The sequence below is a fragment of the Chenopodium album genome, chromosome 10 (assembly GCF_948465745.1).
Source record: "Chenopodium album chromosome 10, dcCheAlbu1.1, whole genome shotgun sequence".
NCBI lineage: Eukaryota > Viridiplantae > Streptophyta > Magnoliopsida > Caryophyllales > Amaranthaceae > Chenopodium > Chenopodium album.
In genome coordinates this window covers 15,024,961-15,042,964 of record NC_137843.1, presented here as the reverse complement: position 1 = coordinate 15,042,964, position 18,004 = coordinate 15,024,961, and the positions used below count along the sequence as shown (strand labels likewise).

General features: G+C 36.5%; 2 protein-coding genes across 3 annotated transcripts; both read right to left on the bottom strand.

The window, feature by feature from the left end:
* Positions 1–8,234: 8,234 nt before the first annotated feature.
* Positions 8,235–10,204, bottom strand: LOC145562283 (aspartic proteinase nepenthesin-2-like). Its single transcript, XM_081622506.1, has one exon. It carries the CDS (start codon positions 9,874–9,876, stop codon positions 8,458–8,460), a length of 1,419 nt encoding a protein of 472 aa, XP_081478632.1. The 5' UTR covers positions 9,877–10,204; the 3' UTR covers positions 8,235–8,457.
* Positions 10,205–10,696: 492 nt separating this feature from the next.
* LOC145562284 (protease Do-like 9) lies at positions 10,697–17,982 on the bottom strand. 2 transcript variants are annotated; one of them, XR_014094312.1, is made up of 8 exons: positions 15,879–17,982; positions 15,544–15,753; positions 15,164–15,258; positions 13,888–13,938; positions 13,640–13,755; positions 13,396–13,539; positions 11,911–12,058; positions 10,697–11,785 (listed from the first exon to the last, which is right to left on the bottom strand). XR_014094312.1 is itself a non-coding variant. In XM_081622507.1 (8 exons), the coding sequence occupies exons 1-3, from the start codon at positions 15,898–15,900 to the stop codon at positions 15,242–15,244; spliced, it is 249 nt and encodes an 82-aa protein (XP_081478633.1). In that variant the 5' UTR covers positions 15,901–17,982; the 3' UTR covers positions 10,697–11,714; positions 11,911–12,058; positions 13,396–13,539; positions 13,640–13,755; positions 13,888–13,938; positions 15,164–15,241. The 2 variants fall into 2 exon arrangements, 1 of the variants encoding a protein (XP_081478633.1); XM_081622507.1 differs by having other exon boundaries at positions 10,697–11,714.
* Positions 17,983–18,004: the final 22 nt, after the last annotated feature.

The following is an 18,004-nucleotide window of genomic DNA, read 5'->3' as shown; positions in this document are numbered from 1 at the left end:
TTGAGGATATTTTTTCATGTTAAACTATGTATTTTTTATATAATTATTCTTGTCTTTGATATATTTTTATTCAAATTGTCATCGTAGAGTTTGGGAAAGAATAAAATATTAGAAAAGGAGTGCAAGTGGGTAAATAAATAGAGAAAAAGTAATAAAATGATGTTAACAAATTTTTTTTTTCAAATTAAAAAATAGAAATAAACATTTAAATAAAAAAAAATGAGATTAAGCATTTAACTATCACGAAAGGAATAGTTAAAAATTATGATTTAGTAGCTATAAATTTTACACAATAATTTTATAACATAAGTGGTTAAAATTTAATGCAATCCCAACAATTGGTGGTGAACCAATGGAGCGAAAGGAATTAGATTTTTATTGTCACTATATTAGTTTGTGATTTTTATTTGTGTCCGACTGTGTCGCAGTATAATCATCTATCATTTGGTTGATTTGGTTAAACTTTCATTTTTCTTAATTAGTTTTGTTTGAAGGGTATTGAAGAATTGAATTTATACAAAATTAGAAAATTCGCTTTAGTGATACTCACAAAAGCATGTAAATAATTTGAATTTTTGAATGATGATTATGATCCATTTACATCAATACATTATTATTTGTCTTATTAAAATCTTAAATATAAAGATGGTTATTGGGTAAAATCTTAAATATTTATTATATTCCCCATAAATATTTTAAAATCAAAGATTAGAATTTAAAGATGGTTGATTGGGTTAACCTAAGATTTTTAGTAATAACTTCAATTAACTAAACTAATGGTTGTAAAGATTGAGTTAAGTTAAAATAACTTTTTACATGCATTATATGTTCAATCAAGTTTTTATGTACAAACCTTGTTTAACTTATGCAATTAAGTTTGTGTCACATTGTTTTTTAGTTGGTTGTGCTGGTTAGCAAGAGTCGACCCATGTAATTTGTATATGTAAACCTTGTTTAAGCTATGCAATTAAAGTCTATCAATTTTAAAAACATGATAATATGAGAGGACTACAAACGAATCAAAATGAAATACATTCACATTTAAATAAACAAAATGCGTATAGGCCTCAATGGAGCTTTCTTATAATCCTAAGAGTTAGGGATAGATCAAGTGGTTAAAACTTCCCTCGTGGTTGTAGATCACTCATCCTTGCGGCTCTCTACGTACCAAAAAAACTTTCTTACAATCCTTTGGTTGTGTCTTTTGGCTCACTTTATCAAAGCACAAAATTCATTGGCTTTACAATGAGAAGGTATTATGTGCGGACTGCCATACACATAGTTTGTTGGTTGATATATTTTACTTGTTGGCTGATGTGTTTTATGTGTTAGCTGATATATTCCCTTTGTTGGCTGATATGTTTTTTTTAAAGTTTAATATATTTCTTTTGTTGGCTGCTATCAGACATCAGTTGACTGATATGTTTCTTCAGTTGGATGATATCTATATTTTGTTGGATGATATGTATATTTTAATTGTTGGCTTATATGTTTCTTTTATTGGTTAATGTGTTTATTTTGTTGGCTTACCTGTTGCTTTTGTTTGCTGATGGCTGATATGCTTCATTTATTGGTTGACATGTTCCTTCTATTGGTTGTATGTATCTTTTGTTGGATTACATCAATAGGCTAATATGTTTAATTTCTTTTATTGGCTAATATGTGTCATTTGTTAGCTAATATGATTAACAACATACAAAGTATTTTTATTTCCTTCTCTCTCCTCTTTCCCTCTCTTTCTTTCAAATGAGAATGGGGTTTCCCATTAACAACGAACAAAAAAAATCTCCACGCCAGCGTTGATCCCAGCAGCCACTGCCCAAAAATCCTCGCGCCATCACTGATCCCATCGTCCACAAATCCTCACGCCACCGTCCACAAATCCTCAATCCACCAGCTAGCAGCAACCGTCCACAAATCCTCACGCTACCACCGATCCCACCAACCATTGCATCACCAGCCGCAAATCGCACAGCATCACCAACCACTGCATCGCAAATCCTCACGCCACCATCGATCCCAACAACCACCATTCTCATCACACCGCATCACCAACCACCGTCCACAACACATCACCAGCAGCGAACTCCACCGCACTGCTTGACCTTCGTCACCGTCATCTTTGTTTTGAGGGGTTTTCGATTCAATTAGAAAATGCATCATTTTCTCTGATTTGGTTGGTTGATTCAAGCATAATGATGTTTTGTGAATTGTGAGCCCTAAAATCCTAGTTTTCTTTAAGAATTGAAATGAAACAGTAGTTGTATTTGAAGGGAAAATGGGCTATCGCACGAAATATTGGGTGCGGACTGCAGCACCCAATAGTTTGTGCTTAACAATTACCACCATGTTTCATAATGTTAGCTATGTATGTACTTTCTAGTGCATAACAATATCACATATTGACCATTGCTAATCTTGCTATTAGTTATTGATTATGCTTATAAATGATTCTTATTTCAATATTAACACTCTTTAATTACAACCATCAAGGTTATTGGCCGTATTTTACGTATCGGTTTGACAATTCAAATTATCTCATGATCGTTTCACATTTTATTTTATTTTTTTTTTTTTTTTTTTGGGGGGGGGGGGGGGGGGGCGGGTTATTGCTACTCATATTATTATACACCCTCTTTTATTACTTAATAGTTGCAAGTTGCAACGCTTTCACAATTAACATGTACACTAGTCTCATGCTATTACTCAAAATTTGCCAATTACATACTCATTAAGGAATACGTATGCAAGATGCAAAATGCTAATCAAGTTGAATAAATTGCCCCAAGCAAACGAACTTGCCTCGGTCAAAATTCAACTCGCTCGATTAAGGTATTATCTATCAAGTTTAACAAGTAATGTTGGAACCCAATGTGTATCACTTGTGAGTGTCCCACATTGGAGAAAGAGGAGAGGTGGTTCCACTTTATAAGGTAGAGGAGTAACTTCTATTATTGCCAATTGGTTTTAGTATGGAAGCTCCAAAGCCTTGTTTGTGGGCCTAACTCTCCTCCTCCTTATTCGGGTTGCCCAGGCCCAATTCATATTGTCTCGAAATTTAACATGGTATCAGAGCCCTGGTTGCGGGTCTCTTCTAAACTGGGTATTTAATCGCTACTGGATAAGGATTTACCTCGACAGGATGTCCAGCCCCTAAGAGGATTATTGATCTGGCCTTATCCAGTTAGCTCTGAAGTTCTAAGGACACTCATAAGTGAGGGGGAGTGTTGAATCCCATTGTAGCCCACTTATGAGTGTTCCACATTGAAGAAAGAGGAGAGAGTGTTTCACTTTATAAGGTAGAGGAGTACCTCCTACTATTGCCAATTGGTTTTAGTATGGAAGCTCCAAAGCCTTGTTTGTGGACCTAACTCCCCTCCTCCTTATTCGGGTTGCCCAGGCCCATTTCATATTGTTTCGAAATTTAACATGGTATCAAAGCCCAGTTTTGTTGGGCCGTTTATAACTGGGTATTTGTCAAGCCACTGGTTAAGGGGCCTCTATTGGATGTTCATTCCCAAAGATGATTTATATTGTACCTTCTGGTGTGCTCTAATTTTAAAGACACTCACAAGTGAGGGGGAGTGTTAGAACCCAATGTGTATCACTTGTGAGTGTCCCACATTGGAGAAAGAGGAGAGGTGGTTCCACTTTATAAGGTAGAGGAGTAACTCCTATTATTGCCAATTGGTTTTAGTATGGAAGCTCCAAAGCCTTGTTTGTGGGCCTAACTCTCCTCCTCCTTGTTCGGGTTGCCCATGCCCAATTCATATTGTCTCGAAATTTAACAAGTAACGAGCACAAGTAAAAAGTTTTCTAAATGAGTTAAGTTGAGCACCCCTTAACTTATGATTGAGTCTCTCAGTCAAGACTCCTAATATGTATACTTGTCCAAACTATAATTTGCACCAATCAACAAGAATTGAAAAAAAAAACGTCATGACAGAGTGGGGGTGATGTCATGAAAAATCCACGCAGAAAAGGAGTGAAGTGAAATGGTAGTGGTAGTGGTAGTAGTGAGGTTATGATAAAATGTTTGAACAAGGGTGTTTAGAAAAATGGGTAATAAGCGAAAAGGTTAAAAGAAAAGGTAATAGAAAGGCTAAAGGTTGGGACCAAAACATCCATGCGTGTGTCTACCAAACCCAAATGTGTCGTCCGTCCTTCTCCTTCTCCTAGAGCGGAGTCCCGGCCCCCCCTTTTTCCTTTTTATTTTTCTATTGCTCTTTCTTTGCTTTTGTTTCTTGCATGCCACAATTGCTACTTAATTCTGTATCTTTACACCTTTTATCATTCTTACTAGTTACTACTCTATGTTTGGTTATCCCACGTGAGTTCTTTCCTATATTTTTTATGTTAGAGAGAGACTTTTTTGTTTGTTTGGGGGCTTGTTTGTGAGATGAGCTAGCCACTCGTTAGTTTCGGTTTGACTTCAGGCAATTTGATTGGATCGAGTCGCATCAGTGTATGTTGATGATTAATTTGTATCCTACCCCAACAACACATTTGAATGTTCCACCACTTTCCCGTAGACGACAAAAGAAAAGAATAGTTAAATACTTTATAAGGTTTATGGTTACATACTCCTCCTATTACCAAATAGTTTTGCAATGAAATCTCTTTTGGCCTTGTAAAATTGATTTTATGTTATGATGATAGCTGCAACTCATATCCTTATACAAGTAAAAATCAAAAGTAGTCAAATTTTAATTTTGTTTTAGCTCTAATAAATATGAAATTAAGGTGAAATGAAGTTGTCTAAGCTTGATTACAGCTAACTCACAAGAAGGTATGAATTTGGTAACTTAGGTCAATTTACCATGTATACGTAGCATTCTGAGGGCTAATATATATAAAACTCGTACGAAGTATAATTTATCATTTATTTGTATCTTAAAGTTTTTCTGGTTTCGATAACGGCAAATGCAAGTTTATCTGTCAGATAAATGAATTTTTGTTAATCTGGTGGCATTTATATAAATATATTGAAAAAGCATGGTCATTTATTCAGTACTTTTGATGAACTGTCCAATTACTGTTTGCAACTTGCATTTAATGTTTGGTGAGAAAATTACACCCTCAACTAGTATATGAAAAGACGCATGTTCCCCTCCATTGATACTTGAAAAGACGATTATACCCTCAGATTTATTTTGTTTATTTGGGGAATTAATTGGGCACAACTATTTAATTAGATAATGATTGTTTTACTGAAAAAAAGTTAGAGTTGTAGTGACATAGAATATATAAAAGATTATTTCTTGAAACTATGTTTTTCATAAAATAGTACGTAAGTTTTTTTTTTTTTTTTTTTTTTTTTTTGAAGGAAAGATAAAATAGTAAAAAATTTAAATAGAATAAAATTGTCTTTTCAAAATTATTTCTACAAAAAAATTTATTTAAAAAATTTTGTAAAAAAAAAATAAAAAATAAAAATTCTATGAATTATTTATAAGAAATACTGTACTACATTCTCCATTTACAACCTTAAGTCACCCTAATCCTTAGTTTAAATCTTGTTCATATTAAATTTATAGTTTTTGGTTTTAAGTCATATGATATAAATTGTACGTATAATGAACTTTAAATTAGTCAATCTTCTACAATATAAATCGATTTTAAAAATTTTCTTAACAAAAGTCAACTTTGCAATTCTATTCTATAAGTATTCTCGTTAAATTATACTTCATTCGTTTCATATTAGATGACACGTTTTATATAGGCACGTCTGCCAGTGCATACTTTATAATGCAAATATACTTGATTACATATTAGAAAACATTTTAAAATTTGATATTTACCAACAGATGTTGATACGAATGAATCTAACAATATCCCACATGGCTATGTTTTTTCTCATCACAAAATGAAGTCAAAACAAATTTTATGAATAGTACAAAAAGTCAAACCGTGTCATCTAATTTAGTACGGAAAAAGTACTACATTAGTTCTTTTTAAGTTGACACATTTTGACTTTTAATATTCACAGACTCTAATTTAACCAAGTTTTATGATTTATAGTTATGATAAAACATAGTTTTTCAAAATATGGACTCTTTATAGTTTTTAAATATTGATAATCAAAGATATTATTTATCTAACTTGTTCTATCCCAAAGGTGAGTAAAAAAAAATAACGTATCAAATATTAAAGAAAAAAAGAGCACATGATTGTATGTAGGAAACAAAACAATACTAATTAAGCAATCCCATTATTATTCACGTAGCACTTTGCTAGAATTTGTTATATACAACTAGTTGTACGATACATTCAGGTGTATAGAACAGGCTCTCGTACTATGCAACACTTTATAAAGCCAATGGAGGTGGTTTAGGCCTACTGACAAAGCCCATAAGATTACCCAGCAGGCTATACCCATTCTACTAAGCTAAATCATTGACCCAAAGATACATAAAACAATAAGCCTAATGGACCGGCCCAGATAAATTGAAGTGGCCTAAGCCTAACAATAGGCATCACTAATCTTGAATGTCCTTAAACGAAGGGCAAGGTAAAGTAAAGATAAGGGCATGAGAAAAGGGCCCACTTACAGATACTCTTACAAGAAAAAGCTGGATAGTAATTAGTAATGGATGTTTGGTGGATGGTACATTGGTATTTGGTACCCAACACCTCAATGTTGTAGTATTTAAAGTAACATGGAGACCACCTTTTTTCTGTCTGTGTTTTCCAATTCTTTTCCAATTCTTAAGCTGCCTCTAATTCATGGCCAACTATTTATTATGAACTTACAAGGAAGCTTCCATTTTAAGCCTCTAGATCTTCTCACATTTTTAACTATCTTGGCCATTTATTGAATATCAAAACCTACACATGTGGTGAGGGTATGCTCTTGCCCGATTCGGAGTGATTATAGTCGATTAAGTTGAGGATAGAGCCAAAGAAACACGTCCTCTAGATATAATATAGGATACTTTCTTTGTCCGAAATTAATTGTCATATTTTTTATACTGTGATTTGAACTGCTTTTAAGTTGAGGTAGTAATGCAAAGGATTTTTCAATGTGTATCAACTAGTGACCACAAATTTGATTGGTCATAAAGTACTATTAAGATTGCGATACACCATATAGCTGATATAAATGAGATACATTAGTCCACAAACCTGTAAACCACCTTCTTAATATGCAACTTCTTCACCAATTGGTTGTTGGTGCAGTGGTGATTGAGACTGCACTTGGTAGGGAGGACGTGTATTCGATCCCCCGCAACAATAATTGGGAGGGGACTGGAACCTAACCACCCATCCCAAAGGGTGAACCGGGTGGAACACTAAAAAAAATATGCAACTTCTTCAATTTAAAGCTTAGTGATCACCCTTAGTCTTCTGCCAATGGCTATTACTGTACTATACACCAGTGCAAGACTCTATGTTGGTACAATGATGAAAATGAACATTATAACATTGGCTTATAGTCTAAACCCGGACTATAGTGAAAGTCTAGCTCATTTTACACTTTACAGCCTTTAATTTAAACTGATGCAAAACATTTACGCAGTACAAATATTGTAAGTAACAATATAAGTAATTACATTGTAGAACACGGAGTACAAAATGGACAAATACTGTACATCACAAAGATTAAAACGAAACCTTAACATATGAGTTATAGCTTACTTAATTATATGCCCTCTAATTTAATGAGAAAGTACTATGTTAAGCCATGAGAATAACAGTGATAAAACTTCACAATACAGTATTACAGATATTTCATGAATCAAAAAACACAATATTAACATCAAAATGTATTCGTCAAAAAAAAAAAAAAAAAAAAAAAATCGAAATGTAGTGACAATTTTGCCATAGATCACACCAACATTAATAACGAAAGTAGGCAAATAAATGCAAAATTAATTTTGCGATTTCAATCTTTCCCCAACATATCCGCTGACAAAGACATGCCACATGTATTTTCATGTGAATCCGACATCACTTCTGCTTAAACCCTCCAAAAACCTCCAACATCAACCTCCCCAACTTTTTCACTTCTTTCTTTTCATACTTCTAATCATACATGATTGAATTAAGGTATCCCATAAACACAAATATACTTAACCAAAATCAATCTAATCATTTTATAGAAAAATAAATAAATAAATGATACATGTACAACATTCGGACTCAATCCAACCCGTCTACAATAAATAGAAAGCCTTAATCAAACCAACATTATACCCACCCACGACCCACCCGATTACAATAAAATGGGTAGCCTTAAACCCTTAACCAAACAAACATAATAACATTTACCCTTCCACGTCCAACGTTGAGGCATTAAAAACAAATACTACCAACCTGACTCAAAAAATACCCAATTCAGATTTCAATTCGTGTGAACAGAATAATTTAGCATAATTCAACTTAGAAATAGACCTGATTGAGTATCCGAATTAACACCTTTAATCTCACCCGACTCGACTTAGTGGAGGTGAGACATCACGAGCGTGGACCACCACCACAACCGTTACGTGAAAATAGGAGTCGTGAGCTGTCATTATCAAACTGAAACAGGTAACCTTGCTGCATAAGATTACCAATAACGGCAAACCCAGACGTCGAGATAACCTGCTGTATAGCAAGACACTTAACATCCTCCGCCACATCAATGAAGTAATTCCTAGGCGGCGGGTCAAACACCGAGTCACCAACGAGTTCGAAACTCATCCTAGGAAACCTCGTATGATAAACTCCAGACACATTGAAACAAAGATCAAACTGCTGAGTTAACTCACTGAGTTTAGGTAGCTTCACTCGTTCCCCCATTACCGTTAGGATTTGACGGTACGCTGGCTCAGGAACGAACGTCAATGTCGTTCCTGAGTCGATGACAGTGCCGCCATCACCGAACTCGTCGAGGGCCCACACCGAGGGGCTTATTGGTAATTTCACACCGTCGATTGTTACGGATTGAATACCAACGTAGTAGAACGTGGGCGAGAGTGTGTTTTGTATAAGTGGGGTCGATTGAACAGCATTGTGATCGGTGGGGACGACGTCGTGTCCGTCACCGATCACGAGGTAGCTAGTTGGAGGGGGAGAGTATGTGTAGTCTTGTAAGCAGTAAGAGAATTTGTTCCCGAAACGTCTGCCTAATTGGGCCGTGAATGAGATGGGCCCACGGCCCAAGCCCATGACCCCACTCGCGCCTTCGAAGCCTGTGTCGGAGACAGCTGGACCTGAGGTTTGGAACCCACACCCGAAGCTGAGGTTCGGGACGTGGATAGTTTTGCCGGAGGTGGAGTTAAACGACGTCGTTTCTTTGGAAAAGATGCCCGAGGTGGTTGACCCGTCAATGTAAGAGTAGTGGAATAAACAGGATGAATGGTGTGGATGGTGAGGGCGAGGGCAGTGAGTTGACGAGTGAGGGACGAGCTGACATGATGGGTGGTAGCAGTGAATGGGGCGGAAGGAGAGGGAGAGGCGAGGGAAAAAAGCGGAGTTAGGGGGGTGGTTGGCGGTGCAGCTGGTGGTGCGGCAAGCGGAGCATTTGAGCCAAGTGAGGTCGCTGCCGGTGTCGGCGACTAGGAGGAGGTTTTGAGGGGGGGTTCCGATGGAGATTCCGGCAAAGTATTGACCGGAGCCGATTGATGCGCCGGAGATGAGGGGGGTTTTGAGAGGATGACGGTGGTTTTTGTGGAGGTGGTGGTGGCGGTGGCGGTGGTGGAGGGAGTGAATGCGGTGGGTGTCGAAGAGGAGGATGTCGGAAGGGGTTTTAAAGGGTTTAATGTGGATGAGTTGGAGTTTGAAGTAGTCATGTTGGGAAGTGGTAGCGTTTGAGGTAGTGGTGGCGACGGTGGTGTGGAGTAGGATGAGGACGAGGACGAGGAGGAGGATGAATGTAGGAAAAGGGTGCATGTTTTAGTGTGTAATGATGAGAAAGAATGGGAAGGGAAGTGTTTGAATGGGAGATGATGGGAAAGGGGGAATGGAATACTTGTAAGAACATTGAACAAAGGTGTGTTTGGGGGGGTCGGTGGTTGGTGACAATTTGCCAAAATAATCCAAAGAATTTCTTGGGTTTAATCGGAGGATGAATTTGGAGTATTCGTTTTTAATTTTTTTGATTTAATTCTTGGAAATTGGAATGGATTAAACTACTGAGATCTTTGTAGATTGGTACAAGTAGAATTTATTTTACATTCATCTAATTATAAGGAAATAGACACTACGATTATTACATTTGTTCTATCAAAAAATATCAAGCATTGTTAATTTGTTAGTAGGAGTAAATGACTTGATTAGTATCTCATAGTTTGGATGAAAAAGATTTGCAACAATCCAATATTAAAAAAATAAGTTTAAAGGTTTTTTTTTTTTTTAATCAATTAAAATTTACTCCAATTTCATTTTGATTCACTTATTTGAAATTTTATAAAGTTTTCAATTTAATAGTGACTAACAATTCACCATTGCTCGACTTTTACTAAGTGAATTCTTAATTTTTGCAATCTTGTGTTTGACAAATGGTCTACTCCTTAAAAAATTAAGAGTTGAGAACTTGAGATCAAATCTCATCTACATAATTAATACTTTATTAACTTTATCGTTTTTTAAAAAAAAAAAAAAAAAAAAAAACATCAAAGGTATCCTTATTCAATTTGTAATCTCATTAGCCTATGAATCTTTTGAAGAAAAACTGTAAAACTATAGAAAACAAAACAACAGAAATACTGTATAACACTGCATGACTTTATTAATGATTATACTCTACTACATAGCTTATGTACTGATAACTTAATCTACTACAGTACTACATAAATTCTGTATAATGCTGCATAATGACAATTCAATTACACAATATAATGTGCAGAAGAGAGAACTCCCCAAGGCAGTACAATGAGCTCGGCTTTTGGAGGCATAGTCAATTAATCATTTTCATATGCTTCGATAGATTAGCTATTTTATTTGAGTTGAACAGTCACACGAGGATTACAAAAGGGAGATAACTGATTATCAGATAATTACTCTTAGCTACATCTTCAGATCCATTGAAGCCCTCAAGTTCCAGCACATTTACGAAACTGTGAAGACAATTTGAATTTCTTTTGATTCTCATCCAGTATGTCCGTAGCTACCAGCAACTTTTTTTTGGATAGACCTAGTTTCAGTAAAAGGAGGCAAGCCAGAAGATAATTACAGAAGAGAGAACAAAATAGTAACAAAGACAGACTGCCAAGTCTTATATATCAAAACTAGAATAGCATATAGAGGGTACATATTTCAATATACTATAGCATACAAAGATTGTGTTATCCCAGGTTTAAGTTTTTGTCCTACTGAACAACTAAACTAGGCCTTGAGGTTTTCTGAAATACAGGAACGAGGTAACTTGAAAAGGATATGGGGTGGTCCAACCTCTATACATTCGATTTCCTACTGCTCACTCCTGCTTCAGACAATGCTATTTGTCCCAAAGTTTATTGAAACCTTCCTCTTAACCGTTTAAATCTCTTGTTGCTGATCTGCTTTCTATTTCTTTTCAGAATAAGAAAGATTTCATACGAATCTCTCTTCTTTACAGATTGTCCTTGCTATATATAAAAGTGCTGAAAGAAAATGTGTGAGAAGACTAAGGTGGGAAGGAAGGAAAAGCAGGTAGGAATCCGTCTGCTGGTTGCAACCGCTGATGAGAATCTGAGACAGAAGCAGGATGATAATTTTATAGTGTTCGAACATCACTGAAGCTTCTCACACTGCATTAAGTTCCAAGTTTAGAGGTACCAAACTGGGTAAGCAACTTTGGATGAACACTACAAGCCGCCGCCTAACCAGAATTTTCTTGGTTAAATGACAGCCATTGAATTGACCATTATACCAATATTGAAATGTAATTGTTTTCCTCAAAAAGAATGCAACATTTGAAATATTTTAATTAAGCTAAGAACTCACATTCAATGAAAATCTTCTCAAGATTGGACATTTCTTCAGCAAGGAAGTACAACAGTCAACAGCGCTCCGCACACCAAATCCTATAAGCATCAACTTCAGTTCTCTGAGATTTTTGAAGGTGGGTAATTCAGGCAACACTTCATACACGCTGCAAAAGGAGGTGGAGTTTAAACATGCACGACCAAGTGCATTGGAGATCATAAAAAAGCAAATGGTGCAGCAACATAAGGCACGTCACAAAAATTTGCATTCGCTTCTAAAGTTCAAAGTGTGTGCCGAGTTTTAGCTATCAAGTGACTATACAAGTAACTCTCGCATTCCATCTCAGCTAATGACAGTAATGTAGGCACAAAAGTTTGAGCTCCTAAATCAAATAAATATGGAAAGCTTGTCAAGATCCAAGATTTGTTTCTTGGACAACAAGAAAAACATCTCCTATAATACATTAAACAAAGTGGTAGTTCCTACAGCCTTACCTAAACTCGACGTGTGTGTCACCCATGATGTCAACCCAAAGCTCTCAATACCCCTAAACACTCTCTCTACAATGTACCTCTCCTCCCAACTCCCAAGTGACTATATAACTTCAGACCAACACCAGAAAGAGCATGTGGAGATCATTTCTCTCCCTACTTAATATGATAATGGTGGTCGGAACTAAGAACATTGTGTTTGAGTTAGGAAAAGAGGGGGGGCTATCATGTCCTGGACAAAGGCGGCATACTTGAACAAGTGACGAAGCATCACCAGTAGCACATGAATGACATGATCAGTCAGATGATGAGATGAAACATGGAAGCTGTATGGTCATTTAATGATTGAAGGGGCTAGGGGAGAAGATAACAAAGTTCCATAATCCAAATCAAACTTCCTCGCCAACAGCAGTTTGAGAATATGTTCAACTCCATGAATCTTCTAGACTACCACTTTAATATGTAGAGTGTACAAGAGTATTGTACAGGCAGTGACAAAGGTCATGGGTAGAAAATTGTAGCTGGTGGTTGCTCCAGTCAAATTAAGTCTAAATCAGTTATGTTATGCAGATGTCAAATTAAGTCCAAATCATGTGAACAAATAACAATTGTTTTAGGCCATGTTCTCTTCACCTTATTCAAATAATATATATATATTAAAAAGAGGGTGGGGGGGGGGGGGGGGGGAGGGGCTTAATTAGCAATATGAGTCAGCAAAAAATTGATGCATGTAAAAGAAAAGAGAAACATTTTAAGGATGACAAATCCAAGCATTTTCACTCTCAAATAAGGTGAATTAATCAACTTCAGGACAATAAAAATAGCAAATACATATTTGATTACTATATATTTAATTTGGCTGCACACCAAGCAGTAGTAACAATGGAGCACACATTTGTGATGAGTGATGACTCATGATGGAGGCTTGTAAACCGAATTCTTGCAGACTACAGTATACCAGGGATTTGATAGGGTGTAAATTTGTTCATGGTAAGCAGGTGAAAAATTATACCACTAGTAATCACCCATGTATGAAAAGCGAGCTTCAGACTTCCGCTTATGTTTTAAGATCATCAGACATTGCAGACGAAATGCTGCGTATTGCCAGAAAATATGCAGTAGCAGCTTTAGCATTCTCTGTCTGAAAAATGACTACCTGCCATAAGAAACACAATTATCAATTGAAAACTACTTTCAGTTGTGATGGCTCCCAAATGCGTAATGCATGCGCGATTTTAAAAGAGAGAAAAAGAGACCATATTGAACATTAGATAGAACTTCAAAAATTCATGAATTCATCGTTGCAGGACTCCAGGATACTTGCCAAGCTTTTTAAATTCTTCACGGGGCAATTACCATTGACAGCGAGAACCTAAAAAAAAAATGAATACATAAGCTACCTTTCAGAGAGAAATGAAATCAGAGGAACCTCACATGAACTATTACAGACCACCCCAGAAACAAATGGTTTCTTAGGAAATTATAATGTGAAGCTAATACATACCTGGACATTAGCAAGAACTTCATATCTGATGTTGATGTCAGTAACAAGAACCTGTACAATCAATCATTTAATCAATCAAAGCCTTAATCCCATAAGTGGGGTTGGCTATATAAGACCCTATACCATCAATCAATCAAAGCCTTAATCCCATAAGTGGGGTCGGCTATGTAAGAACCAATACAATCAATCAATCAAAGCCTTAATCCCATAAGAACCTATACAAACGAAGAATAGAAGATAATGTATACTGCATATATACATATAAAATTCACAACCACATATACAAATGAAATTTGCAACAACACACAGTTTTTCATGAGAGATGTTGCAGCTAACAATGAGAAAAGACAATATTAGCTGAAGTAAAAAACCAGGGTTAAGAAATGGTACCAATAGCAGGTAAATATGTGCATTGGCTAGTTGGGAGTATATCTGCCTGCCTCAGCCAACACATATGTAATAGACTAGTTTAGGGAGAAAGGAAAGCTGAAAATCTTTATACAAAGGGGATAAGTGAGAGTAAAAATAATGAGAACATTGTTTACAGAACTTTACTTTGCAAATTGTTGTTGGGAGTGTCCAGACACGCAAAGGTCTGAAATTGAATGCCCAATTTATGATTTAATGGCATCATATTACAGTCAATCATCCAAATTCTCTTCTTCCTCAATTCTCTAATTCTAATTTTCCGATTTACAACAGTTGATATACTGTAATACTCCCTCCCAAATTAGTTACTACAAATTTCTTTTAGGGGTAACTCAAATTAGGAACAACAAAGCATACTTGGTAAAAGTTTGTCTCTTCTATATCTCTAAAGTTGGAACCCACTCTAACCAAGCTACATTTTTCTCTACTTTTTATTCACACAAAAAAGTATGCCAACACCAAACGTTGCAATTGGGACAGAGGGAGTAGAATAGATACATGAAGATGAAGGTCGGACTAAAAGATGGAAATTCTCAACAATAAACTAAAAAATGATAACTGTAGAGTTGATGCAATAGAGTCATCAACAACAGTGCATACAATCCCTTACTAAGCAACAACGGAACAAAAGCTAAAATAAAAACAATTACTTGCATATTATAATTCTCATTAATTTCCTCTATATATAGATATTCTGCTTCCTTTCTAAATACCTTCAAACACTTCTATGCAAGCCATAATCCAAGGATTTCAAGTCAATTGCTTCTAATATAAACAAATTAGATACATATTCATACAGTCGTGTTTAATTTTCTTCAGGGTGATGTCCAGGAAGAAAATACTAAACCTGAGATATAACAAGAAGATCATCATCCTTTTACTGCGCCATCAAACAATGGAGGTTGTGCAGAATCTCGCAGGAACATTATTCTGGAAAATATACTGCATTTCAGAGTACAGAAAAAAAGATTTACATCAAATGCAGTCTCAACATTCTAAGACAGTGAGGAAGTAGAGGGGAAGAAGTAAACTAATGAAACTGACATGGAATAGCTTAACTTGGCCAATTAACATACCAGCAATACACGTCTGTGAAATGTCACATGTATCTAGTTAAATAATATTGTTTTGACCAATTGCCAGCAGAACTGTACCAGGAATTTTCTCAATGTTGAAATGAAACTAGAAAGGGTCAAGGGGAGGATAGAATTTATAAAAATTATTTACCTGTTTCGTCATTTCCAATATCAACCCCATCAAAACTAAGGATGATGTCTGATGACTTCAAAACCTCGAATTCAGGAGCGGTAGCTTCTACTTGTGTAACAAGTATACCATTTTGATCAGATTTCACTCCCATTGCCATGCGAAAGTCAGGATTCTCCATCTTTTGCCACTCAAATACAAGAATTTGGAACCCTGAGAAGTATACACATCCTGCATTGATAAGACATTAAAGTCATGAGAATAACCCAAAATGAAGTAACTTCAATAGTTGACGGGAGTGTTTGAAAGATCAGAACAACAAAATTTTTAGGCCAAACTCGTCAGCTGAACCATACCTGTATACACTATTCCTATCATAATCTGGGAGCACTTACGTTATTACCACCTGAGGATGAACCAGTATGTCTATTGACATTGAAAAGGGTGCTTCCCAGGTCAGCACTACACTCCCCCATGCTGCTCTTAAAAGGTGAACCAATATTTTGTTTCATTTTCAAATCTAATTCATGTAATGCCTGAATGACAATATTGGTCGTCTCCTCTGTATCACTAGCCAGGCCACAAACTGATTCAAAGGCAACCATCACTTTGTCAAACCTGAGCACCTCTTTCGTCTTTAATATGTCATGGTATGCCACTTGGATCCTTGTGTGTTTGCGGAACAAGTCTTTGCGCCAACGTCCAATATATAGCTCTGTGGCACCTCTAACTTGTTGCAAATCAAACACCTTTAAGCAATGCTTGCACAGTATACCATGGCATTCAAACAGCTTACATTCACACTCAACCTCCATGGTCCCCGAGTTATAAAAAAACACTATACAATCGCCTTTTATCAATTGGTCTATCTTTCTTCTCATTATTGCAGTAAACATAGACCTGATCTTCAACCAGAGGCTCAATTACATTAACATTTACTCTTCTATGAATCGTACCATTACAGTACATCAACAGCTTGCACTCCCGTTGTACTTCAACAAACTTCCCATCAGTGTAAATTTGCTGGAATACCTTTTCGAAATCAAAATCAGTCACCAGCCCCTTAAACTCATAGCCAAACTAGCATCAGCGAACTTCTCACTTGATATTCTTTGTTCCATGGCAGCAAAATACTTCTCAGAAAATTCACATAGACCAGTGTTTGGCCCCAGATTATAATCAAAGAAGCTATGGATGCTCTCTCGGGTAGTATTCATGCCTGCCCAAAACAAATCCTTCATTGCTGCAGGAACCTACATTTCTCGTTTAGCATAAAGTATAGCCAACCAATGATTACTTTGGAGTTCATAATTCATAATACACTTATTCCACCGTAGTTCAAACCCCACCATGTCCAAACTATCATAGATAACATTCTTCAGCTCATCCTTGAACTCTGTGTATCCAGGGCACTTTCCCAACTTCAACCCAAAATTTTCAGTTATATGCCACAAACACCACCTGTACTGGCTTTGCGGCATGACATTTTGTAGAGCTTTGTGCATAGCAGCATCTTGGTCGGTCAGAATTCCAATAGGCCTCCGATAGCTTCTAACCACGTCAAAAATATTCACTCAAAGGTATTTGTATCCTCATGAGAGATCAAGGCACACCCAAGTAGGATTGTCTGCCCATGATGATTGACCCCAACATAATAAGCAAAAGACAAGTGATAATGATTTGTTAGGAATCTTGTGTCAAAGCACACATCACCAAAATCCTCATGGGCAGCTCTACTTCTGGCGTCTACCCACAACACATCTTGCAGCACACCATCCGCATCTAAATGATGCACATGATAGAAGTTCTTGTTGTTTTTTTGCATTTGCTTGACGAAGTTCATTATAGCATTGCTATCTCCACCTTCCAATTTCAGCTTCTTCTCCTTCCTTGCTAAGATTTGCAAATCCTCAGTGATTACAGGCATATTTTCAACTCCATTTCTCTCACTAGCCAAGCATCTATGAATCATTGACTGGCATACCCACCGTAGAATTATAGGCTAAGCGTCGTCTAACACAAAGTAAGCTCTCTACGTACTTTTCCTTTGAAGGAATTAGGTTGTGGTTATCATGTGTCAGAACAAACTTTCTTAACCTCCAAACTCCCATTCGGTAGTAAACCAACATACATCATTGCAGGGCACAAGCATTTTTTCGACTTTCTACTACCAATTGATTCTCCTTTTAACTCTTTCGCAACTCTTTTCACTCCAACTCTACGCATTGTATCAGGCATCCCTGCACATTCACATCTCCACATGCTCGACCTTTTAACTTCACACCACCAACCGTCTTGTAAGCACTCTGAGCAAGCACCACCCCAAACCCTTGCTTCTTTGCGTACACATTGTAGAATAGATGAGCTTCTTCCCAAGAAACGGAAACCACCCCCAACTTTGGGCAGCTCTATATTAATTGACTCAAATTGCACAACCTCTTCTTGATCATCACACCCCACCTCCTCACCTGCTGCTGTATCC

Excerpts from the sequence above, each read along its gene's own strand:
- LOC145562283 (XM_081622506.1), bottom strand. The coding sequence starts at position 9,876 with ATGCACCCTTTTCCTACATTCATCCTCCTCCTCGTCCTCGTCCTCATC.
- LOC145562284 (XM_081622507.1), bottom strand. The coding sequence starts at position 15,900 with ATGATAGGAATAGTGTATACAG. Across the intron at positions 15,754-15,878 it reads GATAGGAATAGTGTATACAG|GATGTGTATACTTCTCAGGG; the intron begins GTATGGTTCAGC and ends TTATCAATGCAG.